Source organism: Silene latifolia, chromosome 2 (assembly GCF_048544455.1).
Source record: "Silene latifolia isolate original U9 population chromosome 2, ASM4854445v1, whole genome shotgun sequence".
Classification (NCBI taxonomy): domain Eukaryota; kingdom Viridiplantae; phylum Streptophyta; class Magnoliopsida; order Caryophyllales; family Caryophyllaceae; genus Silene; species Silene latifolia.
This window is the reverse complement of record NC_133527.1, coordinates 8,392,541-8,420,469: the sequence shown is the minus strand read 5'-3', so window position 1 is coordinate 8,420,469 and position 27,929 is coordinate 8,392,541. Positions and strand designations below refer to the sequence as shown.

The 27,929-nt window shown below is 39.3% G+C and overlaps 3 protein-coding genes across 4 annotated transcripts; all 3 read right to left on the bottom strand.

The window, feature by feature from the left end:
* Positions 1–201: 201 nt before the first annotated feature.
* On the bottom strand, positions 202–11,035 carry LOC141642201 (uncharacterized). Its single transcript, XM_074450919.1, has 5 exons — positions 10,842–11,035; positions 10,534–10,666; positions 9,662–9,791; positions 8,507–8,653; positions 202–560 (listed from the first exon to the last, which is right to left on the bottom strand). Exons 1-5 carry the CDS (start codon positions 10,925–10,927, stop codon positions 439–441), a joined length of 618 nt encoding a protein of 205 aa, XP_074307020.1. The 5' UTR covers positions 10,928–11,035; the 3' UTR covers positions 202–438.
* An 808-nt stretch (positions 11,036–11,843) lies between these two features.
* LOC141642199 (metal tolerance protein C2) lies at positions 11,844–19,113 on the bottom strand. Its single transcript, XM_074450916.1, has 10 exons — positions 18,550–19,113; positions 17,735–17,843; positions 15,008–15,047; positions 14,789–14,865; positions 14,358–14,446; positions 13,850–13,919; positions 13,094–13,132; positions 12,855–13,005; positions 12,684–12,773; positions 11,844–12,354 (listed from the first exon to the last, which is right to left on the bottom strand). The coding sequence occupies exons 1-10, from the start codon at positions 19,016–19,018 to the stop codon at positions 12,253–12,255; spliced, it is 1,236 nt and encodes a 411-aa protein (XP_074307017.1). The 5' UTR covers positions 19,019–19,113; the 3' UTR covers positions 11,844–12,252.
* Positions 19,114–19,737: 624 nt separating this feature from the next.
* LOC141642200 (nudix hydrolase 23, chloroplastic) lies at positions 19,738–25,335 on the bottom strand. Of its 2 annotated transcripts, none has more exons than XM_074450918.1 (8): positions 24,991–25,335; positions 22,729–22,860; positions 22,184–22,260; positions 21,610–21,745; positions 21,377–21,517; positions 21,239–21,297; positions 21,067–21,131; positions 19,738–20,221 (listed from the first exon to the last, which is right to left on the bottom strand). In XM_074450918.1, exons 1-7 carry the CDS (start codon positions 25,252–25,254, stop codon positions 21,068–21,070), a joined length of 873 nt encoding a protein of 290 aa, XP_074307019.1. In that variant the 5' UTR covers positions 25,255–25,335; the 3' UTR covers positions 19,738–20,221; position 21,067. The 2 variants fall into 2 exon arrangements, with proteins under 2 accessions (XP_074307019.1, XP_074307018.1); XM_074450917.1 differs by having other exon boundaries at positions 19,738–20,182; positions 24,991–25,333.
* Positions 25,336–27,929: the final 2,594 nt, after the last annotated feature.

Here is a 27,929-nt window from a genome sequence, read left to right as displayed (position 1 = left end):
TCTATAGTTCACTACTTAAACATGTAGGCAAATGCTCGACTTTTGTTTCCATTTTCCAATACTCCGAATAAGAGTAGATTCGTCCAATATACGATTTTCTGGATCAAGACGAATAGACGCAATACTAATGTTTTTTCAGTCTCAAAGTGCGTACTTCAGTTCAGTTCAGTCTAGACATTTGATCTTCATAGCATTCGAAAGTGGATCAATCTAGCAAGGGAACTTTCATACTTGCTGTGTTTAAATACTTCATGGATTACAAAACATTATACTTGATGCTTCACATCTCTACAAGACTACAAGTTATAGTCTTTGGTCTTCCGTAATTTGCAGTCATTTAGCAGCAAGGACGGAAGCGAATACACATCATTTTACAAAACAAACCAGAATTAGAAACAGCATTCAGGTGGATATGGTAAAAAAAAAAAACATGCTGAATTAGTGCCAATCTAGTCCACCAAGTGTAGTTGATCCAACTCCTTCCCATACTTCCTTGTTTCCGACTGCATCGTTGTCGATGCCTTCTCTCTCTGAATCCCAAAAACCAATTCCATTTTCATCTGTTGATGACAATAGGTTTTAGTGCTTCTATATTTCAAAACACACAATTTGACAGTTCAATTAAGTGTACAACCTCTCTCTAAAAATCTAGAGAGAGCTTTCCTCTCTTTTCGAGAGCTTTCCTTTTTTCTCTATACTCTTCCTGCATATCTAATCTAATCTTTAATCTTCCAAAAAAGTGTTCTGACAGCTCAAGAAGTGAAGGGGATTGGGCTGGGAACCTGTGGGTTGTTATGTTCCGTATTAAATTTGCTCTACCTAGTGGTAATGATTATCCTAGAGTGAATTTAATTGGGTTTTTGAAACCCTAAATCCCCTTTCTGCAATTTGGGGGATTTTTGATTTTCTCCATTCATGCTAACCTACATTCCTACCTATATCTAATCATTGCTTTTCTAATCTTTTAATTGGTTTCGTTTAACCCTAAGCTTTTTTCTGATCTTTGATCTTCTATTAAGTGTAAATCCTTCTTTAATATCGCAATAATTTCTCTGCAGCCCTCTTAATTGGGTGTCGTTTGCTTTTATTTTTCATCTTGATCTTCCCAATTCCACTTTGAAGTGTCAATTAAGATTGACGTATCATTCCTCTTATTTCTCCTATTACTATTTAAGCTGATCAATATGGCAGTGGGTCTGCAATCTAAATCATCCCACTTCATTTCTCTACGAAATACAAATACAAAACTTCCTAATACAAACTCAAATACAACTATTAGTTCTACAAGCTCTTCTTCTGTGATGGATTTTGAACATCAGTTTGGAAGGTTCAATCAAGAGTATGAGGGTGCGGGTAGTGAGAATCATCATCAATATCAGCATCACAATCAGAATGTTCACCAACCCCACCCTGATGCTGCTTTCAATCTTATGAATCCTCTTCATGCTAATGTCTGGCGCTATCCAAGAACGGGTGGTGTTATCAATGTGGATCCCCCTGTTGAGTTGGGGTGTCAAGGGAATTTTGGGGGAATTGTATTCTGGGGTTTATGGTGGATTATCGCCTGTTTGAGGCGGAAAAACTTAATGATATCATTTCAAAGAAGTGGTCCTCTAATGGGAGGATTACTGCGTTCAAGATGGGGGAAGTCTATGTTTTTCATTGTGAAGAGGTTGAGGACTTACAAAGGCTGTTGGCGAAAACAACGGTCACGGTGGATGGTGCTGTGATGGTTCTAGCAAGGTGGTATCCTGACACGGTTCCCCGGACTGTTAGGTTTCCCTTTGCTGAAGTATGGGTGAGGGTGTGTGGTTTACCATTTGAATATCTCAACATGCATGTTGCTCAGGTTGCGGGTAAACTTCTCAGCCATCAATTTCAAGTTGAACCTTTTCATCTTGTGCCTGAGAATGATTATCTCAGAATTAAGGTCTGTATTAAGCTAAATGAGCCTTTGATGCCGGGTTTCTTTTTGGCAATGGAAACGGGTCATTTACTTTGGGTGCAATTCAGATATGAGAATGTGTTCAAGTATTGTATCAAATGCGGAAAAATAGGACACAAAGGGGCGCAATGTAGGGAGAGTATGGTATCTGTAGTGTCGGGGATTGAGAGGATGCTGGATAGGTCTGTGGAAAGGGGATTTGCTGTTTTCCAGGCCCACAGCAATCACACCATGTTCAATATGGATCTTAGGGCCATGCCATCTACGACCAAGTTCTTATCTCCAAGAGTCAAGGTGGGGAATAATAGGAATAGGACGGGGCAGAGTAGTAGGAGGGAGTCACCAGAGAGGTATGTAGATTTTGATTTGGGTGTTACTGCTGGAGGAAGGGTTACTCCGGGTATGAGGTTTGCTGTCACGGCACAACCTTTTGCAGGCCCAGTTGTTTTCAGAATTGGACAAGGAGCGAATGGGAGTGGAGAGGGGGTTGGAATGGTAGGGGGACAGGGGGATGCTGTTATGGATGAAGCACAAGGGGGACTGGAAGGGGTGGACAGAGCTCAGGTTTCTGACACTGGCATTGGCATTGATGTCCCATTTCAGGACACGGATATGCATTACACTGAGGGTCCAATTGCAAGGGAGGTAGCTCCAGGTGCGGGGGGATGGCTGGATGAGGAGAACGAGAATAATGAAATGTATCATAGTGCTGAAGAAGAGTTTGGTAATCATGGGGAGGGTTTGGGTAGAGAGCCTCAAGATGTTTTAAGGCAGTTACAGGAGAATGACCCTTATGTGCTTTATGCAGGTGAAGGTAATATGAGTGGGGTGCTGGATAGGGATCTGCGTATTCAGGAGGCTATTAGTAGTAGAGTGGAAGGTGATGAACAGTGGGCACGGTGGGATGATGAATTAAGGGGCTTCAATCAAATTTTTGATCCACCTGTTGGTGGAATACCTATACGGTATCACTACCCTGATGGGTCTGTTCATCAGGTAGTGGAAGGCACCAATTTGAATGAGCATCGTCCAAATGAAGGGACAGAACAGGGGAGAAGGAACCAGGATGAAGTTATTGTCATTAGTGACTCTGATTCTTCTATGTCAGAGGCACCTGAAGATGCTTGGATTGAGGAGCCTGCTGCTGTTGCAGAGGCATATGAGGAATCGTCTGAGGAAAGGTTTACTGATGTTGTGATAGTGGTATCTTCTTCTGAGGGGTCTGGAACTGAAGTGGCTAGGAGGGAAGGGGTTAGGGAGATTAAATCGCTTTCGACCGAGAAAGAGAGGGAGGAATTTGGTGAGCATGGGTTTGAGGGGGCAAGGTCTATTTCTTTGAAATCAGTGGGTATTGAGAGGAAGGAACAAGAAGCGCAAGTCGGGTCATCTACTCGCTACCCCTTGGACAGTCTTTAAGGAGGTTGGAGATAGGGCCGCTGCTAAGCTGGAATTGGGTGAAGGAAGCGAGGAAAGGGAAGGTCATGATGTTTGATGTTCTATTTGTTGGGAACAAAGCAAAGCTTATGGCCGAGATTTCAACAGGAAACATTTCTGATGGATTTATGGGGTTGGCGGATGCTTATCATTGTTCTGATTTACAACAAACTCATGGGGAGGAAATAAGGATGGCAAGGAAACGGAAGTGCAGTACTGATGTTGTTGAGTACATTGTGCCCGAGCAGGCAAAAGAATCATTGGAAAATGCAAAGGAGTACTTGAGACAACTTGCCAAGAGAAGCTGTGATGGAGAGGGTATTCTGGCTGGTAGGGAGGTGAGTATGAATTATGGCTTTAGAGTGAGTGTGCCGGAGGTGGTTATGATTGATTCCAGTGACTCTTCCTCTTTTTCTGTTAATGGAGGTCCTGGACTCCTTACTGCTACTGCTGATTCTGGGTTTTTTGAGGCTGATGGCGTTGCGGAGGTTGGGCCTACACAACCTCCTCCGTCACCATGATGGGCCTTGTGTGGAATTGTAGGGGTCTAAATAACACGCTCGCCCCTACAATTCCGAAGATAAGAGCGTTATTAGATAGTAAGTATTATGATTTCCTTTTTCTTATCGAGACCAAATGTAATGCAAATAAAGTATTTCCGATGTTTAGATCGTTAGGTTTTGTGAAGCATTTTGGGGTTGATGCTGTTGGTGCCTCTGGTGGCCTTTGGGTGGGTTGGAAAAGGGAAGCAAAAATGACCCTTGTTAAGGCTTGTAATAATTTTATTGTGCTTTTGGTCAAGAAATATGATGGGCTCGTTTGGTATCTTGTGCTCTTTTATGGTGCTCCGGAGTTAAATTTACGTTATTCAGTTTTAAATGAATTGGATGCATGGATTGAATCTTGTACACACCCGTTTCTTATTATTGGGGATTTTAATCAGGTGGATTGTTTTTCGGATAAATGGAGTTGTAGTCAAAACCCTATTAGGGGGGCAAATGAGTTTGTAAGTTGGAAAATTAGGAATGAACTAATTGATATACCGTTCAAGGGGCCGAGATACACTTGGTGTAATAATCGGAAGGGTGCACAAAGGATATATGAGAGGCTTGATAAGGCTTTAGGCTCTAAGGATTGGCTTATTCATTTCCCAAACACGGGTATTAAACATTATCCCGTTCAATTATCGGACCATGCTCCAATTGAGCTTGATTTACAGCTTACTGAGAGTGGAGGAAAAAGACCATATAAAATGGATGCGTGGGTGTTGGATCATGAGGAATGCTTGGATAGGATACGTGTTGCGTGGAAACAAGTGGTGGTTGGTTCGCCGGCCTTTATAGTAGTTCGAAAGCTTGCTAGGATACGAACTACGGCCAAGAAGTGGGCTTTGGATAAAAAGGGTGAGTGGAGGAAGGTATGGGATGACTTTGATAAAAAGTTGGAGGATGGCATGAATTTGGATGTCTCAGGTGGAGGGGAGGAATTGTATATACAAGCAAATGAGGAAGTTAAGGCTTTTGCTAAAGCTAATGCAATCTTTTGGAAACAACGTGCTAAGATGCGGTGGAGCGTAGATGGTGATACATGTACAAAGTTCTTCTTCAATCGGGTCGAGGGGAGAAAAGGGGGAATTATATACATGGTCTTAAAGGTGAGGATGGGGTGTGGATTTATGATCACAATCTTGTAAGTTCCGAATTCCAAAAAAGCTTTCAGGCTCTGTACGAAGTTTGTGATAGTGATTCAACGAGTGAGGAATGGAGACCAATGGCTTCATTTGATCGAATCCTCTCTCCGGTCAGAAGGTTACTCTCGGACTCTGACTCGGATCATCTCCTCAAGCCTTTTACGGCTAAAGAGGTGCGGGGTGCGGTTTTCCAGATGGGAGCGTATAAATCCCCAGGTCCGGATGGTATCCTGGCATGTTTTTATCAAAAGTGCTGGCCTTTGGTGAAGAAGGAGGTAACTAAGGCTGTGCTATCTATATTGAATTCTGGGAGAGTCTTAAGAGAATCGAATAGAACCTTTATCACCCTTATCCCCAAAACTGATAACCCAGAAGGTGTCTCGGATTATAGGCCCATAAGTCTTTGCAATGTCCTCATGCGCATTGTGTCCAAATGTATCACTAATAGAGTGGCAAGGGTTATGGGATCTCTGGTGAGTGAATCACAAAATGCCTTCATTCCCGGCCGGTATATCAGTGATAATATTTTACTTGCTCATGAGGCTATTCATCGTATACTGAGCCATAAATCAGGAAAACATGGTCGATGTGCTTTTAAGGCGGACATGAGTAAAGCTTATGATAGAATTAAATGGGACTTTTTGGAGGCAGTTCTCAAGAGGTTTGGCTTTCCGCAAAAATTAGTACTACTAATTATGAATTGCGTTACGACAGTTTCTTATGAGATCCTTTTTAATGGGGCCCCGCTGCCACGGTTCCAACCTCATTGTGGTTTGCGTCAAGGGGATCCTTTATCTCCGTATCTCTTCATCCTTTGTATGGAGGTACTTGGTGGTCAGATCGAGTATGCGAAAGAGGTGGGTCTATTGAAAGGGATTGCACTGTGTCGACATGAGGAACCGATTTCGCATTTATTTTTTGCGGATGACTCTGTTTTTTTCTTTCAAGATAAGGGCCAAGCGGCGGCTAATCTAAAGAGGATCTTGAATGAGTATTGTGAAGCTTCGGGGCAAAGATTGAATTTAGATAAATCTGGTATTCTCTTTAGTCCGAGTACAACACTAGCAAAGGCACAAGAGACTATGAGTTGTCTTCGGGTACGATCTTCAAAAGGTATTGGAAAGTACTTGGGGATCCCTGCGGAATTTCAGGAATCTAAGAAGGGGATTTTCGATTCTCTCCTGGATTATGTTACTAAACGAATCTCTTCATGGAATGGAATATTCTTATCGGCAGCTGGTAGGCTTACCTTAATTTCTTCAGTCCTATCAAATCTTTCAAATTACTTTCTATCGGTTTTCAAAATTCCGGTAAGTGTGTCAGCAAAGCTCAATTCTCTGTTGGCACAATTTTGGTGGGCTGGGTGTAAATTGGGGAAAAAGCTTCATTGGTGCAGTAAGAATTTTCTAAGTCTCCCGAAGAGTTCGGGAGGTTTGGGTATTAGAAATGTGGGATGTCTCAATAAGGCACTGCTTGCTAAACATGGTTGGAGAATTGTCTCGGGGGATGTTTCTTACTTTAGTAGGATTTTCCGTCGAAGGATTTTTGGAGGGAATACTTTTGTGGATGGACTACGTCCTAAAAATGGGGCGGGTTGTTCATGGGGGATAAAAAGTATTACCTATGGCCTGGAGCTGGTCCTTGATAACATGGGTTGGAAACCAGGTTTGGAATCTAGCCTTAATGCGTGGAGTTCAAGGTGGGTAAATGCAAAGACACCGGAACCGAAGGATTGTTTGCTTGACTCGGCTTTTCTTTATCTAGGAAGCCTTCAAGTTCGGGAGTTATGGAATAGAGATTTCACGTGGAATACTTCTCTAGTGCGTGCTTTATTTAAGGAAAAGGATGCGGATTGGATAATAGCATCTCCCATATGTAAGTCTAGAAAGTATGATGAAGTCTTTTGGCCTCTAACGAGTGATGGAATTTATTCGGTAAAGAGTGGGTACGGCATTGCCTTCATGGAGTTTTTTGAACAACATGGCACTTTAAAAGATAAATCAAGAATCACTATGGCAGGGAGGGGTTTTTGTAAATCCCGCCTCTGGAGCTTACCAGGGCCAAATGCGTGGAAGGTTTTGATTTGGAAGATTATTACAAATACCTTACCTGTAGGTTTTGAGTTTCAGAAACGATCAATGGAAGGGGATCATACATGTCGGATGTGTATGGGGGAGCGACATTACAGTGAAACTATTGAGCATATATTTAGGGATTGTCCCTTGGCTTCCAGAGTTTGGGCAGGCACGGCCCTTGGGATTCGGGTCGAAGGTGCTGCGATGATCCCGCTTGGTGATTGGATCATGAACTGGATTCGGTTTTTAGGTAAGCTGGAAGAGGGTGATAGTCGAATTTTAGTCTTCTTGGCAACTTTATGGGGCCTCTGGACTACTCGCAATAATGCGGTCTTTAGAGGAAATCAGGTTATGCCATGCGTTCTTCTCCAGTCTATCGTTAGAGAGGTTGAGATATACTTGCAATCTAAATTGCGTGAGAAGAAGTATAATGAGAAAATGCAAGGATGTGTGTCACAGTTGGTACAAAATGAAGATATTCAGAATATCAAGGATGGTCACACATTTTATATGGTTGGTAGCCGGGGTCACTGTAGGGGTATTCGGATAAAGGTTGATGCTGGATGGTTGAAGACCTTGGACGCGGCAATAGGGTGGGTCGCTTACGATAGTGATGGGGTTATCATTGACACCGGAAGTAGGAAGACTAAGGCCGAATCAGCTCTGCAAGCGGAGGCGCTAGGGATCTATGATGTTCTTCAATGGGCTGTCGATAGGGGTTTTCTTCACCTTGAGGTAGTGTCGGACTGTCTTCCCTTAGTTTGTCAGCTTGCAGGTTTTGCTGGAGTTCATCATGGCATCAAGGACTTGCTTCAGGACTTTAGGGTCTTTTATGCATCTTTTCATTGTCTAAGTTTTGCTTATATTACTAGAAGCCTTAATGTTGTAGCACATGGTCTCGCTTCTCGGGCCATGCGATTGTAAAACTCTTGATTTACGGTTGCCAAAAAAAAAAAAAAAAAAAAAAAAAAAAAGGTTTTAGTGCTTCTATTGAATGTTCAATAAGCAGTGAGTAATTTACTGACTCTACTTTTCAATGACCTTATGTCGGATACTCAGACACTCAGACATGGGTATGAGCATTAGTAACTTTGGTTTCAGTAGCAGTCGAGGTATTGTATGTTATGGCTTAATCTCACTAGATACCGTAAATATAACAAAATGGTCGCGTTTTGGTGTCAGGGTCATGATTTTAAACTAAAAACACGAGGGTCTCTTATAAAAAATACCCAAGTTCGACACTTGGATTTACAGGTATTGATGCTTTTAGCGGAGTCTATGTAACGTAAGACAAAATGCAGGTATGGTATTTGAAATAGTTAAAAGATCGATTATTCCAGATTGATGGCATAACAAACATACAATGATTGTAGAGTGGCTTTGGTTTCTCGTTGCCATTTGAAACTTGTCTGTAAGCTCTCCGCTTTGGTTTAGGTTTAGGATCATCTCCAAGAACTAGCAAGTGCTTTTGACCAATCTTTCTTGCATCACCTTGTAATCCTGACAATGCTGCGATCAGATTATACAAAGCACAGATGGTCAGTACAACAGTGATTCTGAAAGACTAGAGATGACTGATAGCTTGCAAAAGCGCCGTGCACATTTAACATGAATTTACATCTTTTCATAGTTTCTTAGACAGTAAAGGAGATACAAAGCTTCAATATTTCAACGGAACATAACCCTTTTTATGAAATTATTTCGGTTTGCTGTCATGTACTCAAACATTTAGGTCACAGTTTTACCGGAGTTATTTCTGAGATGTATGTCAGACAAGCACTAGTTAATATATTTGAGATGGGAATCAAACAGGGGTACCCATATGGCCATATACTCAGAAAATCAGCCAAAGTAGAGATAACATCCTTATATACTCACTGTGATCGACAATGTGAGCAGCAATCATTTTACACAGTATTATTTTTAGGCTAGAAAATGTTGCCTGATAATCAGGCCAAGCGCAACCACCTATGCATAATTAGTTCCGTCTCCTATCCATGATTCCTTGCTCGTTAGTCCCTTCTCCTGCCCATGCTCCTCGAGCTTAGTCTAAAGAGGCGCACTTCAGTCAAGCTTAAGCTCAAGGTAGCTAAGGCGATAGCTATAACGCTTTCAGGAACCTTAGATGCGCCTTTTGCATAAGATGAAACTAACAAGACACACTACTATGAAATTCCCATATTATTTCTTCTAATTCTTTTATTATGATCTTGCCTTCACGGTTTAACCCATTCTACCTAGCATTCAGATGTCACTGAAAGTGATAGCAATTCAAAATTCGAATAATGAACAAATTAAGAGGATAGCTATCTCTAAAGGAAATGAAACTATTTTCTTTGGATCCTGTGAACAATGAAGCTAGTGATACCACTCAATTAACATATTCCTGGAGAAATAAAGGAAAACACGATGGTTCCATTCCGTCTAAGCTAATGCTTCAGAATTTTGTGACGTTTTCTATGAACAAAACGTAGAAATTTATAGTGGATATAAACCCCGTGAAGTTCTAACACTTACCAGTCAGGCTTTCAGAAGACCTTTTTCTGTTATTTGCTTCTGAACTACTCGTATTTAACAGCTTAAACATAGACTCTTCAATCACACATGTACTTCCTTCACGAGGTTTCTCAAATATCTCATCTTTAACCTGCCAGTGATGCATCATTAATCATCTCGGTAAGATTCACAAAGTAACCCAAGAGACGAACATTCAAGCAATTCCAGAAGAGGGTTAATTCAGATAGCGGCTAATTTTTTCACCAGTTTGACAAGTCATGAGTACCTTTTGGCCGTTTCATACAATAAGGTTGTCTCATATCCGAGCAAACTATAAAAATTTTGGCGTTGGGGTAACGACAATGCCCATGGAAATTTCCACTCACCTGGTTACTTGCATTGCATACATCTAACCTCCCTTATCTTGCAATTTCCACTTAGTGACAAAGCAGTGACTTTCGAAATTTTGTAAAAATTAGAAAATCCATTGTAGATTTCATGTTTTTAGATGATCAAACAAAAGCCCACTTACTCAATTCCCAGAAATATAATTTCACATGAATCTATTAGGCAGCCAAACAAACACTCACCAAAACCCTAGAGTTCAATTTTAGGACCAAATTCCCAGAAAGTTGCAATCTTTTTGTATGCAACCCTACCTCTTTGTTAAGAACACAAATAAACTATTTCCGAATGACCCAAGATGAAAATTTCGTCAAGAACCACATAGAAGGACTGCTATTCCACAGTAGAAAAAAGCGCAACAACTTTAGTGAATCATTTTGCTTTATTACATTACAATCGAGAACCAAAGAGTACCGAATCTTTGGCTCCACCCAAAATGAAAATTATACAGTAACAATAATCCAATAAACTGTAAATAAAGTACATACCTCGTGAACAGGAATCGCAGTAGTAGTAGTAGTAGTAGTAGTAGTAGTAGTAGAGGTATTCAATTTGCGGTTGAGAAATGATGTAAGAGACACATTTGATCCACCTTTGCTCCTTTCTTTATTACTCGGCAAACTGTATAATTACTCCGTTCCATTGAATTATATACATTTTTCAAAATACGCGAGAAATTTTGAAAAATGTATACATTTCAATGAAACAGACGAAATTAATTTATCAGGACATTTTATTCATTGAAAACCCAAAAAATGAAAAAAAAAAAATAGAATTAGAAAAAAAGGGGTATTACCATTTTTGGGGTGAGCGAAAGAGGAGGGTTGAAGGGATAGAACGCTGTCCGGCGGCTCGAATCGGGGTCGAATTTTTTGCTTTCATTGGTTGATTTTTACCATAAATTTTGATTTCGGAATTTGAATTTGATGAAGGGAGGAGAGCTATGAGGTGACTTTGTAAAATTAAGAAGCGGGAGTTGTTTGGCGCGTTTACTTGATTTTTGAGAAGTTTTGTAAAGTTTTATAGTCCCTCCCAGTCACTATAATGTTCCCTCTTTCCCAAAACGGATTATTCAACTAAGGTTCCCCTTTCTATTTTTAGAAGTTTTTACTCTTATTTTATTCATTCTTCTCTCATATCACCAAACCCCAAACAACTCTTTTACTCATATTTTATTACTTTCCTTTATGTTTTGACCCCACAATTCTTTATTTAACTACTAATAATTCATCCCTCTCTCCTATCACCAACCCCACACAACTCTTTTACTCCTATTTTAATACTTTTCCTTAAGTATTGTGCCCATATCAAATGGGAACAATATAGTGACTGGGAGGGAGTATAAAAGAGGGGATGAAGGAGAAGTGTCGAATCCGTTTTAACCATTAAGCTAGGATCTCTTCGAGAGTTTTGGAGTGGTGAAGTTGTAGCCCAAATGTAATACTCCATAGGAAGCTATTAGTAGCACAAGTCATAAGTTCGTGTTAGACTATAATAACACTGATCGTGGGACTTCAATCATCAAAAGCTTAAGCTTTTGGCTAAGATGGTTTCTTGACAAGATAAAACGGAAATAGCTCCAAAAGAAGGTTAGAAATGACCTGCTAAAAGAAAAATGGGTTAAACAGGTCGAGTTAGGTTATAGAAAAATTAACTGGGTTGGATTAGGGTTGAGACAAATAACCCGTTTATGTAATTAGGTCAGGTTAGGGTAGTGATAACCCATTTAAAGTTAACACGAACACGACACAACACAACCTGATCTGTTTGCCAGGTCTAAATAAAATGTACACAATAATTTAAAATACGGTCATTTTTAAGTCAAATATTTTTTTACATTGTTTTACAATGTCTTTTTGTAAAGCAGTTTTTACAAGAGACTTGCTCAAGTTCCTAAGGTGTGACTCTGGACATTTATCTAGAAACTGAGTGAAAACGTTCGTCTGACTCAATTACATGTCAAAAAATTCTTACCACAGATCAATAGAAAGAACTTTCAGAAGTACAAAAATTCAGGGACAATTGAACTGTACTATAACCTGAAGCTACAACGAAGATTGGTATACAATGCCCCGCTTAATCAGAAAGTAACGAAGATTGGTATACAATGCCCCGCTTAATCAGAAAGTTTGTAGGCAATACTCGACTCCCGTATAATTCCATCTCATCGGAACATTTCCTAATTCGAGAAAGATGCAACGTGAAGTTCAGACATTGTCAATCTCCACCGTCAAGTCCTGCACGCCAAGCTCATGGTACAAACCATGTACATACTGCAGCACCGGTTTGTCATCAATCCCTGACTTAACCTGTACGAACCACATCCAGATCAAAATCAAACCAATATCGCATGCCTCTTTGTAATGGTTTTGAAGATTGTGGGAGGCTTTATAGACCGTTTTATGCACCAAAAACCACATCCAGATCAAAATCAAACCAATATTCAATACTACGAGTGGTACTCCCTCCATTAAACACCAATTGTCCTATTGGCTTTTACGCGGTCTCCAAGATGCTTCTCTTACTATTACATGTAATTATTTTGCTGAAAATAATATTTAATGAAATGGGACAATTGGAGTTGAATGGAAGGAAAACTTATCACGGCTTGTTGGAAGTTACAAGTAAGAAACAACACCTGCAAGGACAGTGAACCAACAACATGGCCAGGCACCAATTCCCACAAACGGACTTCGGACAATTCAGAGACATCCTCAAGAGCAGCAATCTAGAATATTCATGTAGTCAATAAACACATGAATAAAACTCCGTATTGCCTGAAGTATAGAAAACAGAAATTCGTAATCACCTGTCGGTAACATTTACTCATGGCTGAAGAAGAAACATTAGGTGGCGCCATTTGGAGCAAAACTCCACCAGCTGCTTTAAATAGTGGCATTACAAGCATAAAGACTGTTACTGACACTAGTCCCAGGCACAAAACTTCCGCATTCTGAATCCTGCAAACCACATTAACCACATATACATAAAAAACAAACTACTTCGTAGTTCGTGCCGAAGTAAGCCTAAAAACATATAAGGTTTTACCCAAGTGCCAAGAGCCAAGATGCCAGAACCAAGCCTGCACTGAGAGAGAAATGGACTTTTTAAGATATTGTTCTAAACAACTAAAAATGACTATATCAAGGAGACAGTGAAGACATTGGTTAAGATACTTTTTTATAATATAATAGGAATTGCTATTGAGTAATTAATTAAATACTTGTATACCATAAGGCCAGTTGATATATACTACTACATTTTTTCAATGAATGAATGAACAAATGGACTGACATTAAGAAGAACAAAGACAACAGTACAAAATGGTCAAAATACTTAAAAAGAAAAATGTTTGGACAAAGGGGGTACTTCATAAAGAGCACAAGCACAAGCACGAAGCACCATAATTACATGAATACTATCCCAGAAGCCTGATACTCCCTCCGTACCATACAAATGGTAATGTGGTAAAAAATGGGGTTTTTAAGAAAAGAGGGTAAAAGAAGGGGTAAAGTGGGAAGAAAATAGGTGGGGTATGTAATTGTGGGTTTAATTGTGAGTTGGTAGGTGGGGTATGTAGTGGCATTTTATGTAAATATCAAATGGGTATAAGGATAATTTGGTAATGTTGTGGGCCAAATAAGGAATGTTACCATTGGTGTGGTACGGCCGTATTAGGTAAGTGTTACCATTGGTCTGGTACGGAGGGAGTATTTAGATAGCCGGGAGCCCGGGACTGGGAGTAAGAGAATGTAGGGACCACTATAAATTTTATAGAAACTGAAAAGGTCAAGAGTGTTGTACCTTCGAATTGAATCAGCAATCACATGAAGGCACACAGAGTGATAGTTCATATCTTCTGCATTTCTGTATGCTATAAATAGAAAGCACAGTAAGCCGGTGAAGTAGTTAAGACTCAAATCTATCCAACCACGCCACAAAAGTATTGCACAACAACAGACCTTTCTAATACAAGAGCAACAAGTCCAACAACATTACCACAATGCCTTAGGGGTTACTGCATATGACGGAATACGGGAGGTTGGATGTACGGGTTCTCACCCTTGTCACCTTGTGTTACTAATACAAAGAGGATGTTACAGGTTGATGCAGATAAGTCTTATTTTCCTAGTAAACTTCTGAATAGAAAAGGTCTAGTAACTATACTGACCACTGAATTACATGCTTTAGAGTTTAGAACCTCCAAATGCTGACACACATACACCTACATAAAAGTACCTAAAATGTGATGTGAATAACACAATAGCAAAGAAAAAAAAAGAGCTCAATAAAAAGAGTGCCTTTGTATTACCTAGATTTATACGTGCATAATTCCTAAAGAACCAAACACCAACAAGGTTCACCACCAAATTCGTCACGGCTGAAATAATGAGATAATGCCTACAATAAAGAATACAATAACCTTATCACATAAGCAACTTCATTTCAGAACAAAAAAAAGCATATACAAGATCATGATATATATCAATACTTTACAACTTAAGTCTTAGGGATATACTAGTAATACTACAGCAAGAATGGCCAGGAATGCTTTGAGATAATATATTAGAAACTGAAAGGTAGAGTAGCTGAGTAGCCGATATCCATTATTCGATAATCAAACTTTCCAACAACAATGCACAAAGCAACAGAAGCAGTAACCATGTAACTGCATCAAGCGCATGGAAATAAATGTGTGTTGTTTTATAAACAAAGGAATACATGATATTTGCATAAACTTACTTGTGTTCTGATTCATCTTGTATGAACGCATGAAGTGCTTCAACAGCCAAGGAAAAAGACATAAACAGAAGAAATAGCTGTCTACAAATGCATCAGGAAAAAAAGAACCCTGTTAGAGATGACATACTATAGCATCCTATAAGATACTCCGTAAAGGTACTATAACAAGTCATGAAAGGTACTCCACGCAAATCAACTCTTAGCATATGAAGAACTTACAGCATTTGTGAAGGCCGACAAAACTTCAAGCCTTTTATACCTGGAAAGGAAAGGGAATTCTTAAATTTAATACTCCACTTATCTAAAGACTCCGAACAAAAACAAAGGTTTAAGTCAACTTTGACATAGAATAAAAATCTGCAGCTCAAAATTGGAACCTCAACACGTAACATGTGAAAGTGAGCTTAAAAAATAAGTAAACAGAATAAACAGCAAACAAGCACCAAGCAGAAAATAGACTGCTACATCAAAGGCGGAGAGACAAAAATGACCACAGGTGTCACATGCCAAAATAAACATTTGAGATAGCTATAGCTAGCAAGAATACAACAACAACAACAACAACAACAACATCAGAGCCTTAATCCCAAAATGATTTGGGGTCGGCTGACACGAATCATCCTTTCGAACCGCCCATGGGTGAACGCACGCCTCAAAATGCGAATAAAAAAAGGGAAGATGAAAAACAAAAAGGGAGAACGAAAAAGTAATGGAAAGTCAAGGTAAACTTTTAAAATCGAATTCCGTCTTTCTTTTATAAAAACTTAAAATTTAAATCGAGAGAAAAGATTAAAACGATTTTTAAAAACCGAAATAGAGTTAAGGATCCGGAATGAACCAGGTAAAATCTATAAGAAAGTGGTTGGTGAAAAAGTGTAATAAAGGAAAGAAAAATAAATAATTTAATTTCTTTAAATTAAATAAAAAAACAGTAAATCTGTCAAAAAACATCAAATACTAAAAATCCACATGTATCATTTCCCTCCATTGTGCCCTCTCCGTCACCATACTCTCCTCAAGCCCCAGAACTCTCATATCGTGCTCTATCACTCTCAACCATGTCTGTCTCGGTCTTCCTCTGCCTCTAGGGACCTTTTCTGTTCTCCAAGTCTCCAGCCTCCTAACTGGTGAGTCCATAGGTCTCCTTCTCACATGGCCAAACCATCTTAGTCGGTTTTCCATCATCTTGTCCTCTATTGGCGCCACTTTTACCTTTTCCCTAATCACCTCATTCTTTAACCGATCTTTCCTTGTATGTCCGCACATCCACCAGAACATGCGCATCTCCGCCACACACATCTTTTGAATGTGACAATGCTTCACGGCCCAACACTCGGAGCCGTAAAGTAGGGCAGGCCTAATTGCCGTGCGATAAAATTTTCCCTTTAATCTTTGGGGCATATCTTTATCGCATAGAAACCCTGAAGCACTCTTCCATTTCAACCATCCCGCTTTAATTCTGTGAGCCACATCTCCGTCTAACTCCCCATCTTTTTGAATAATAGATCCTAGATATCTGAAGAAATCCGAACCCTCAACAACATTCCCATCGAAAATAATACTCCCCCCGCCTCGTCGATCTCAACCCCGCCACCTTAGTGAACCGACACCTCAAATACTCGGTCTTACTCCCGCTCGGCCCTAAACCCACGAGTCTCTAAAGTCTGCCTCCACAATTCCAACTTTCTCTCCACCCCCTCTTTTGTCTCATCAATCAACACAATATCATCAGCAAACATCATACACCAAGGAATGTCGTCCTGAATATCCCTTGTCAACTCATCCATAACTATAGCAAAGAGAAAAGGACTAAGTGCGGAACCTTGATGCACCCCGATGGTAATAGGAAATTCTTCCGTTCTCCCAACATTAGTGCGAACACTTGCACTAGCCCCCTCATACATGTCCTTTATGAGGTCAATATATTTTCGCGACACACCCTTTCTCGCCAAAGCCCACCAAAGTACTTCTCTTGGTACCCTATCATATGCCTTTTCCAAGTCAATAAAAACCATATGTAAGTCCTTCTTCTTGTCCCGATGGTATTCCATCAACTGTCTCATGATAAAAATCGCATCCATAGTCGATCTCCCGGGCATAAATCCAAGAATGGTATGAAGAAAATGTACCGCCTCACTATCATGATTTTAATAGAGGATAAGTGGCTCAAATAAAGTTTATGACTAACATTGAATTAAATGACTAGCACATTACAGATATAGACCAAAAAAATGGCCCCGGCAACCTTCACTTCAGGAAGAGTAAGATACTAAGATACCAAGACAATGCATATACAAGCAATGAAACAAAAGCCTAACAGACTACTTCAGTCCCACACCAGTATGGGAAAAAGAAAGCCTAAACACACTGTGACTAAGGATTTATATAACGCATTTCCCATACCAAGCTGGCGTGGGGTGGACCTCATAAATATATACATCTAATGATATCATTCTCTTCACATTAAAGTTTGATCATTCACAGATCATACATACAATGGTACAAACGCATTCAGAATATCAATTTCAATTCTGCAAAAGTAAACCTCTTAAGAATTAAGATCTATTTTTCAAACATCTTCTTTCATATCAAGAAACAGAAGCACAGTAGACTTTTGAGACAAAAAGCATTACAATACGGCATCTGATTTCACCATCAAAAATCCAAAATATATTTGCAACTCACAATACACGACATAATACATGCTAATAGAGTAGGAACAGTGGCATATTAGCCGCTGATAAACATTTTAAACAGATTAAATTCCTCGATGCAGTTCAAAATCAACGATCCTGGTCCACAACATCTTTACAATTAGCATCAAACTCCAGGATTTGTCACTTATTCATCACCTTTCCATACATGTTGCGACAAAGACGAAAGGATAAGATTGTAAAGCAAAATACAACCGACCCATTCTACAAATAAACAACATAGAATTCTCACCCGTAACTGTAGACACGATCTGGCTTTCTCCTAGAAATAGCCATTGCAAATAGTGAAAATGTCAAAAGGCCACATCCAAATGTCAAATGAAATGCATCAGACACCAAACCTGGACGAAGAAAAAGCACAATTGGTTTAGACATCAAAACTTGGTGCTAACGGCTAATAACACCACATGCCAATGACTAAAGATTGTTTGTCCTTTTACCCTAATTACCGACCATCTTTCTCTTCAGCAAATCAGCAAGAAACGAAAACCGCTCCTAGACTCCTAGTATAACGTCTTTCATCAAGAAAGCGAAAAACGAATACCATCTTTCTTTATCAGCATGAGTTTAAAAAGACCATGTTCAAAGACGACCTCAAATGCCTTCAAGGCATAAAAAAAATTGATTGGGCCTCAATCATCATCAGCTGACGTATTGGTCGAGATAATTCTCAAGTTAAAATCCTATGAGTCTCCTATTCTCCCTAGTGAAACACACGGTAGCTAACTAGTTCACAATAACATACGGGGACATAACTAACTCGTACTATTCCACAACAAACAGAACCCAAATGACACCAGAGTCTAAAGTTCAAATCCTACGAATTTCTAATTCTAACTAGCGGAATTTCAGCACATGATAACTAACTAATTCACACTTCACAGTAACATAACTAACTCATACTATTTCGCAACAAACCGAACCTAAATGACGTTGATTATTTTCACAAGTGTAATTTCAGCACACGATAACTAACTAGTTCAAAATAAATGTAACTAACTTAGAACAATTCCGCAACAAACAGAGTAACAAATTCCAGATTATTACCAACGCGACCAGAGAGAAGTCCAATGAACAATTCCGCAGTAGAATACGCAACATTAAGCGAAATCAACACAAACAGCCTCTTCATAGGCCGATTTCCGGTCCGCAAAACCCGAAACACCGACGAAACCACCTCAAACAACGACAATTTCTCCTCTACCCCCAAAAACTTCCCAGAATCTTTCAAAAAATCGTAATTACTCTCATTTCCGGCGTGTAATGCCGGCGGAATATCAATACTGGAAATACTCCGTGAAAATCTAGGGTTTGAGTGATTATTACTATTAAAGTTGTTTGAAATTACTGTCGGAGATCGAGGATCGGTGAAATGTTGAAGTGACGATTGACGAGAGTATGCGTACCTTCGATCGTTTCCGGCGAAGGGGAAATTAGAGTTAGAAGGAAGTGAATTTAGGGTTTGATTTGGAGGTTTTGGATCGGATGATGAATCGGAAACCCTAGGGTTTTCCATGATTTGGGGGGATTTTAGCCGGAGAAACTGTGCAGGATGAATGCTCAAGATAATTGACTTGATTTTGATACTAACTTTCTTTGACTAATTTTGAAGTCAATGTAAACAGTGCAACACTGAACACTGTAACTAATTAACTAAACCTGCCCGAACTGCCCCAATCAAATGGCCCGACCCGTATCCGATCCGCTCATGACTACATGAGTACTCGAGTTTGACCCGAAACCCGAAGTGACCCTACTCCATCAGATTCGACCTCGACTTGACTTGTGAGATGATCATTCCCTAAATAACTTGGCCTAAAACGAATCTGGACTAATTTCACCTGCACTCAAACTGATTGACCTGTTTATGAAGTCTCCCAATAACACAACACGGAATATTTTGCTAAATTAATGCTGACAAATACTCGAATCTTTGCTAAAAATAATATGGTTTAGAACAATTAACTCACCCCACGCTCGACCTGATTGACATGTTTGTAAGGTCTCACTTGTTACGAGTTTGATATAGAGCCACAACTTCAAATTGCATTGTCATATGTTTGATAAACATTTTTCATATAGAACAGCGGGCATGTGGCGGTTTTGAGTACTTTTGGACATCCGATATAGGTACATTGTATGACATTAGTACATTACAGTTGCATTTATCACCGAAATGAACAAACCAGGCCAACTTTTACCGGCTCTACCCATCATCGGAGCAATAAACGTCGATTGAGTCAACCCAATGCTACTGTTTCATTAGATAAAATGACAATTGACATGGATGCCCTACAAACTTCTTACATACCAACTGAAACAAACATTACTCAATCAAAAAATGATACAAATTACCATCAGATTGCCGGATCTCAAATAGCCGAAGCAACTACAGGAACTCAAGACGCCTACTATTTATCACACCACCTATCGAAGAGATCTTGGGCTATTGATTGAGACTCAGGTACTTTGTTTGCACAACAGGTGGCAGGTTCAAATTCTCCTCCCTGTTATATTGTACTGGCCTTGTGCCTCCTCTAACACCGAAAAAAGAATAACTTAATCACACCACCACCTATGGAGACATAGTGAATGGATGATCATTGGTGAAATCGCTGATTGTCCAGCCAATACAACCAACCAAATCAAGGGAAGCCTTGAGACCTAAATACCCTCTAGCCTGAGTTGGAGCAATGTCGCAACAAAATATGTCAACATCCTTCCACAATTCAGACAGAAGTAAGAGTTATACAGAGTATCATGTAGACTTAACACAAAAGAAACGACTTGGACTAAAAGGTGGACTTAAAATATCATAAATTTATAATAGGATGAGAGTTTAGGACAAACATTCCACCGAGTCAAATTACTTGCAAAATCACATATGATCCCATTTATATCGTCCCATTTGACATCATTTTGAGATTGATGTCAAATGATGTTAAATTTGACCACTAGACAACAAATATACAAAGCAAACAATAGTTTGCAATACTAACCTTAGGGTGAGATTATCAGTCAACTCTTGCTCTCCCAAGTCTTAAGACTCTGTCACATCAGCTTTCCACTAACTTTTATTATTTCTTTATTGTTCAGACCCACCTTAGACTTTATACATTATTCGTCAGACTCACCTCAGACTCTACTTTTCCACTTCACTCCTTTTTTTTACAAAAAAAGAAATGACACACGGGATCCACTCATTGGATAATTTTCCTTTAAGGTGGGGTCAAGACTCACCCAAAGTCTTAAGTTGACTCAACTACAGACTTTGTCAAAACTAGGGTAGATTATTGGTAGTCTTGAGTGAGTTTTGTCTTAAGACTTACCAAAGTCTTGTCTCAAAACTACCAATAATCTTACCCTTAAAAGTGAGTCTCTGCTTCTCTTATAAATAACGTTGACATCCTTGAGAGAAACTTGTTGATGGGCCAAAGAGAGCGATAATTATATGAAGGTCACTTGAAGAGTTAAAGTGAGCGTTTTTCTAACATGTTGGGCGAAGATTCAAGCTTTTCATACCATTTTTAGGGATGATATATGAGGACAATGGAAGATGATTACCTCATGTCACGACTAGATGGTAATCAAGTGTGAAGGCATTAATATCAGAAGGACTGGTTCCAGGTCTGCCAATTAAGCCAGTGACAAAACAGTTAGGTGATACGGAGTAGCTTACAAAGTTACAAGCACAAAAATATGAAGTATAAATCTTTGTTATTTACAGACAATTCACCTTTTATTGATGGTACCATAATGGAACTTCGGTTTTCCAGCTTTCAAATCTTCAATGTACTGAACCAAAAGGCGTTAGTCCACAGAATGCATAGAGAATACTTACAATACGAAGAAAGCCACTTCAATTATGGCATACCAGTTTTAGGGTGACCACCATTGATGAAAATGCCAGAGAATCGAAAGGTATTTCATCAAGTGCAAAAAGCCGGCACTCTATTGACTCTACACCAGGTGAAAAATGAGGCGTCTTCAGCTTGGCTAAAAAAATGATGTAGGTCTGTCCATAAAATGTTGATACAATTTATAAGACCAGAAAGGTCCAGTAACAAACATATGTATGGGAAAGAAAACGAAAATAATTCTTCATACTTGGCCAATAAGGGGGATATCTAATTGAGCAAATGGTGAAACAACTTCAACTTCGGCACCCGCTTCTTCTTGCGTCTCCCTTGCGGCACCTTCAGCAGCAGACTCCCCCATTTCCAGGTAGCCAGCTGGAAGAGTCCTATATGGATTGGACATTACCCAATCTTCGTAAATTTGTTGTATACGCAAACAAGTAGACTTGAAAAACAGATCAGTAGAGCTGGGTACGAGTCGGGTGACAACAACAAAGCCTTAGTCCAAACATGGTTTGGGGTCGGCTCATATGAATCATCATCCGAATCCGTTTAGGCTTGAATCCACCAATACGGTCAAGGGTAAGTAATGACCCGTATCGGGTCATTGCGGGTGGATAATTTTTGGTGCATTGTCATTGGGTGATTATGGTTTATGGATTCAGACCGTATTGGGTCATTTCTTGGTCGTTTCAGGTCCTAGTCAAATTAGTCATTTTCGGTCTATGCAGACAAGACACTGAACTCCTATAAGAAAAGGAAGGTGAAAAGTTTCTTGATCTCATATAGTTATATGCATGGCCACAAAAGCATATTCCACTCACCAACGCCCATAAGAAGGTTGAATGTTCCGTTTGCAAAGTAGAACCTTGTTATCGTGCTCAATCAGGCAACCAACTACCTATAAAAACATATAGTAAGAAAACTGACAGCGGTTAAGTGTGTTACAGAATCACCATGTTTAATGGAACTATAACGTCAATGTTGGGACTATAATCTTTCATGCACAACTTATCAGCTATACAAATGTGGACAACACACTAAGCATGCACGTACACTGCAAGCATGATGACAACTCGGAGGTTTGAGGTTCGACAGCATCCACCAACATTGGACAAGAGATAAATAATCCACGGTGCAGGATACTCATAATGAAATCGTGATTAAAGAATTGGATCAGAGCATATACCTTTGTAAGATAATTCACAAATATTAACAACACTAAACCTCTCGAAAGTTGAAACAAATTACCACAAAGAAATAAACCCCTTGCAACATCAAGAGTATGAGTTATATGACTCATGGACATCAAATTATATCCAAATCTTGGTTTAAATAATTAAACTCAGCTTGATCAGAAATGCAATACCATTTTTGGATTCTGATAGGCAATATTTCCACACAAGGTGCAAATTGCCCTCAATTTCTCATCGCCCTCAGGTATTTCATGCTTGGTTGGGCCACCACAAGACTGACAAAATTTAAGTTTGCGAATATATACCTGCATATGCAATTACAAACTCCTGATATTAGTACACATAGCTCCTGATTAAGAATTGACTTAATTTTCCAGGAAAAAGTAGTTTCAAGTTATTCGATAGCATAAGCACAAACTACAAGTCTTAAAACAGATTTCATTGTACATACTATATATGAATGTAAATGCCAGTCATATTAGGCTTAACTTGTGTGAAGCAAATGCCTTAATCTTATATATGAGGTTAATCCACCCAAATTACAATTCACAACAATCAGTTATTAGCCTCATGGCCGAAATCCACTAGCAATTTAGAAGCTTCAATTGACTTAAGACTGACGATTAAACATGGTAACTAATCATGAGGGCACACTCTTTGTGTAACTGAGTTGCCAAAGGAAGAGGAAGACAAAGGTTGTTTCCCGATCAAGGATACTAGACATATGAACAAGATAAAAGATAAAGTGTTGATCAGATTCATCAGAATGATTTTTGGCATCACATAAAGACCCCTAAGAAATAAGGTAAGGACTTCATTTTCCACGTGTAGCCGTGTGGGAAACAACATAACTTTCAACAAAAGACTGATATTTATCCAGTCGTCCAACCATACTGGCTAGCGGCTAGAGTTCCAAGCAATCAATACTTCAAAAATGCTGATTCCAAGTCCAGTCTAATCTGCCAAGCAACCCATGTCACTCTATAGGCACAACTATCTTAATATAAGTCCGCTAGGTCTCCAGGTTCCCCTCACAATTGCTACACTTTGCCATCCTTCAATCCTTCAATCAGGTGCATCACTCAGTCCTCCAAACAACAAATATCTCCCTTCTATGTGTTCATTAACCCAATAGCACTAGCTAAGCCTCCGTCATAGCCAGGGTAAGGGGATCAAATCAACACAACAAGTCCCTTGTATAACATAGAGGTTAGTATTTTAGTTAAACCATTTAAATCCAGAGACTAGCTGACTATCTACCACTGCAAGCTTTACTAAAAGTTGGAAATGTTATCACTATATGAGGCAGGTGATCTAGACCATCACACTTAAAGTGCACGCAATTGATATAAACGGCAAAAGGCTTTTGGGTCACTAGGAACTAAAATCAAAAGGGCTTCTCATCTCCCCCAAAATAAACATCAATACTCATTCAAATGAAATAGTCACAAATCACAATAACCAAAGCATAGCAAACGAGAAACCAATTTTCTTGAGCAACCATTAATGAGATGATCACTTAAGCATGCAACATTACAAAACTATGCCCATTCAAAAAACCAATTTGCATCCTTGAATCAAATCAACCAAGGAAAATCCTTATTTCCCAAGTACAATTACCACAAATTTGCAAACCAACAAGAAGCAAACACTATCCATCTATTACCTCTGTCTCATTAATTTGTTCACCTTTGAATAAAATACGCTTCACAAAGAAAAAAAAAAAAAAAAAAAAAAAAAAAAAAGGTACACAAATGATTGACGGAGGGAGTATTTTCTATACACCTTGATTGTTCTCAGCTTGTTTATACAACACTAAGCAAAAAATATGCTAGAAACACCAATGCATTTCTTTTTCTTACCGTATATATAAACTACTCCCTCCTCTCAATCATTTGTTTAACTTTTATATTCATCGCCAGGAGTGTTTTATTCAAGGCTAGACAAATGATCGAGACAAAGGGAGTATTTCAGAACCAAGAAGCACAATGCATATGCTATCCAGCTTTAATACCCTCAAAACTACCCAAATGAACCAATGCATAACCTCGTACTTCCATCCAATGGCGGAGCTAAGGGGGGCTAGTAGAGGCACTCCCCCGTGGACAATGAAAATTTTGAAAACTTTAGTTAAAATTCCCAACCGAAATCTAGTATTACTCGTTCGCCCCTTCTAAAATTTTATCGCTCACTAACTACAAATCCTGGCTCCGCCACTGCTTAGCTTACATATAGTACAAAACTTGTTGAAATTTACAAAATCAACAACCACCCAATAACAATAACCCCAAACCCATGAAAATAAAATAAATTAAACAATCATACACCAATTAAACCAATGCCCATTTTAATCAAACACTAAATATCCACAATTAACACAACAATAATTACCCAAATGACAAAATTGAATAAAAAGCTGAGAACTTTGGGATTACCGAAGATGAAGAAGAGTCAGAAGAAGAAGGGGAGACCGAGTTGGACTCGTTCCGAGTTGACGACATCCGAGTTACTAGTCTTAAACAACGAGTTGTTGTACGAGTTTTGGAAAATGGAGAATTGGGTGAGAAACAATTAGTGAAGAGGAATAATCCACGTTGTTGTTGTTGGGGTTTGAATTTAATTCGATTTGCTAAAATAATTGATGATGATGATGATGTTGTTGTTGATGAAATTATCATCATTTGTAAAGCTTTTAGCATTTTTTTATTTTGTTGGGTTTTATTTGCATTTTTGTGGTCATAGAAGTGTCCGATGTAGAGAACTAGAGAAGTAATGTGATGGTCAATGTTACAAATCTAAGGATAAAGTGGTTGTCAAGGTGTAAACGAGTCGATCTGAGCTTGAGCTTGGGTGGGTTCGGGTTTGACTCGAAACTCGTTGAGCCTACATATTTTCTTCGTTTCTCGCCGGCGACCTCACCAGCTCCCTTTAGGTCGCCAGCGAGAAGCTCCAAGCTTCCATATTTCGAAAAAGTTTCGGTGGTTGTCTGTCCAGATTCCGTCTTTGTGGTGGTCGGAGGTTACCTCGCTTCCCGTCCTCCTTTTGTCACTTCTGAATCGGTCATACGGTTTCTTTGTGTTCATTTTAATTTCTCTGAGTTGTGGTTTGTTATCTTGCTTTTATAATTTGTTTGATTTCGTAATATTGCTTTGGTGCGTGTTTGTTAGGTGTACTCTGTTGGTGTTGTTTAATTGCTGCTTTTCTAAACCTTTTTTATCAGCTAGATCGACTACCTCATGAATCATACATCTTGTGCCGATTTTCTTGAGTTCTTTGGTTATTTCCATGGTTGTGTTGTGTCAGAGGATGATGATAGCTTGAATCTTGTTTGTTCCCTTTTAGATGTTTCCCCCATTTCTAAAATTCATGCCTTTAAAGACTAAGGTAATGACCTTTTTAGACAAAATCAGTTTGTCGATGCGAGTGCCTGCTATGACAAAGCATGTCGTCTCTTGAGTGATTTCTGAAGGATGTGTCCGATCTTGATTTAAACTCTCTTTCAAGCCTAGCAATTTCTCTGTCTTTAAATTTAGCTGCTTCTGCTATTAAATTACTCCTTTCGATGGGGCATTAATTCTATGTTCGATGGTTTTGAATTTTTATCCTCGTCATGCCAAGGCCCTCTTTCGTAAAGTTGTCGCTCTTAGAAGTTTGAATAAGTTATCTGAAGCTCGCTGCACTTTGGAGGAGGCGGTCTCGGTGGAGCCTCGAAATAAGGATATTCTTCGTGAGTTGGATGAAGTTAGAAAGCTTCATGTTTTTAACCTAAATGGTAAGCGTGTGGTGGACGATTCTTTTCAGGCTAATGATATTCGAAAAGGGAAACGGCCTATTTCTTCGCTGGTATGTCAAGAAGCCAGTGGCTCAAATAATGTTACTATGACTGATAACTGTGATGAACAGAATTGGTGTGCTAGCCAATCTATTTGCGACTGATTCCGCCGTCACTATGGAACCTTTTCTTTGTAGTGAGAAAGGTAAGAATGTGATCCATCATGCTGAGCCTGTTGTGGATACTATGTCTGTGCCTTTTGAGATATGGAATCAAGTTGCTCGTAGTAGCACGGAGTTGTTGCCTGCTGATATAAGTGCTCCTCAGAATGAAAGTAACAAGATTTCTGACATGAATACGGATTCCGCCACAATCTCTGCAACTCACCCATCTTTGTCAGTTAAGAGCGATTGTAACCGCTTTGGTACCTCTACCCTTGGCTCTACCAAATACTCCTTCTCCAACAAAAAATAGGTCCATAAAAATTTGTTTCTATCGTCCAACGATTACGAGAACTTATTGCTAGGAAGGAAGCTGCAATTTTTTCATCCAAAATCTGGGGCCTCTTCAATACTTCGTTCGCCCCATATTCTCTTAAACTTCTACCTCGACGGAAACTCCCCATGAAAGTTCTTTATGTGAAGCCGCGGTTCCCTTTTCGTCTCCTCTGCCCGTGAATCTTTGTACAGCCATGGACATTTCACTGGGACAGCCGAACAACTTCACTGATGAAGAGGATCAGCCTCGTGAAGTCAAGAGACCATGCTTATCGACTGAGAGGATTTTCGATCCCATCATTGAGGTTAGAGAGGTTTCAATGGTCAAAAATACACGTTTAGAGCAGTTTGGAATGGACAGTTCTGACCATTTGTCAAGTCAAAGTTCGTTTATCTTTTCAGCCGTGAAGACACGCTCAAGCAAGATTTGTAGCCGACGTTTAATGGGTCGTGATCGCCCTAAATTCAAGAATAAATCGTTGGTAATGGTTGGAGGTTCTACTGTCTACTCCAGATTTTCGACTCCGAAAATGGTTGTCAGCTCTAAAAGAAAAGAAGATTGTCCAATCCAGTTCGATGCCTTCTACATTCACCGCGTAAGAGGCATCGTCTTTGTATTTCTACCGAGTTTGTTTGTATTACTAGTTATGTTAGTTGGGTTTCTTCTAGTTTAGGGGCATCTAATGGCCATCGGTTTGCGCTTTAGTTGGTGTGTATGTAATAGAACCTTATGTTTCTATAAAATAGTACACGTTTGTCTAAAAAAAAAAAAAAATTGGAGTTTGAGCTCGGCTTGAGTTCGAATCAAGCTTGGTTTGTCATTATATTATTTTTATTTTCTCACCTTTGAAATTGAGTTAGATATAAATATTTTAAAAAACAAATAAGATTATAAAATAAAAAAATATTATATTATAATATGCTTATAAATTCCTAAATAACATATAATTTTAAATAAAATAAATAATACAGTACAAAAATACAAAAAAAAATTAAAACGAGCCCAAACGAGCTTCTAAGTCGAGCTCGAACGGCCTCGGACTCGATCAGCTCGTATTTAGCCAAGCTCCGAGCTTTGACCGAGCCAATTCCAATGGCTCGACGT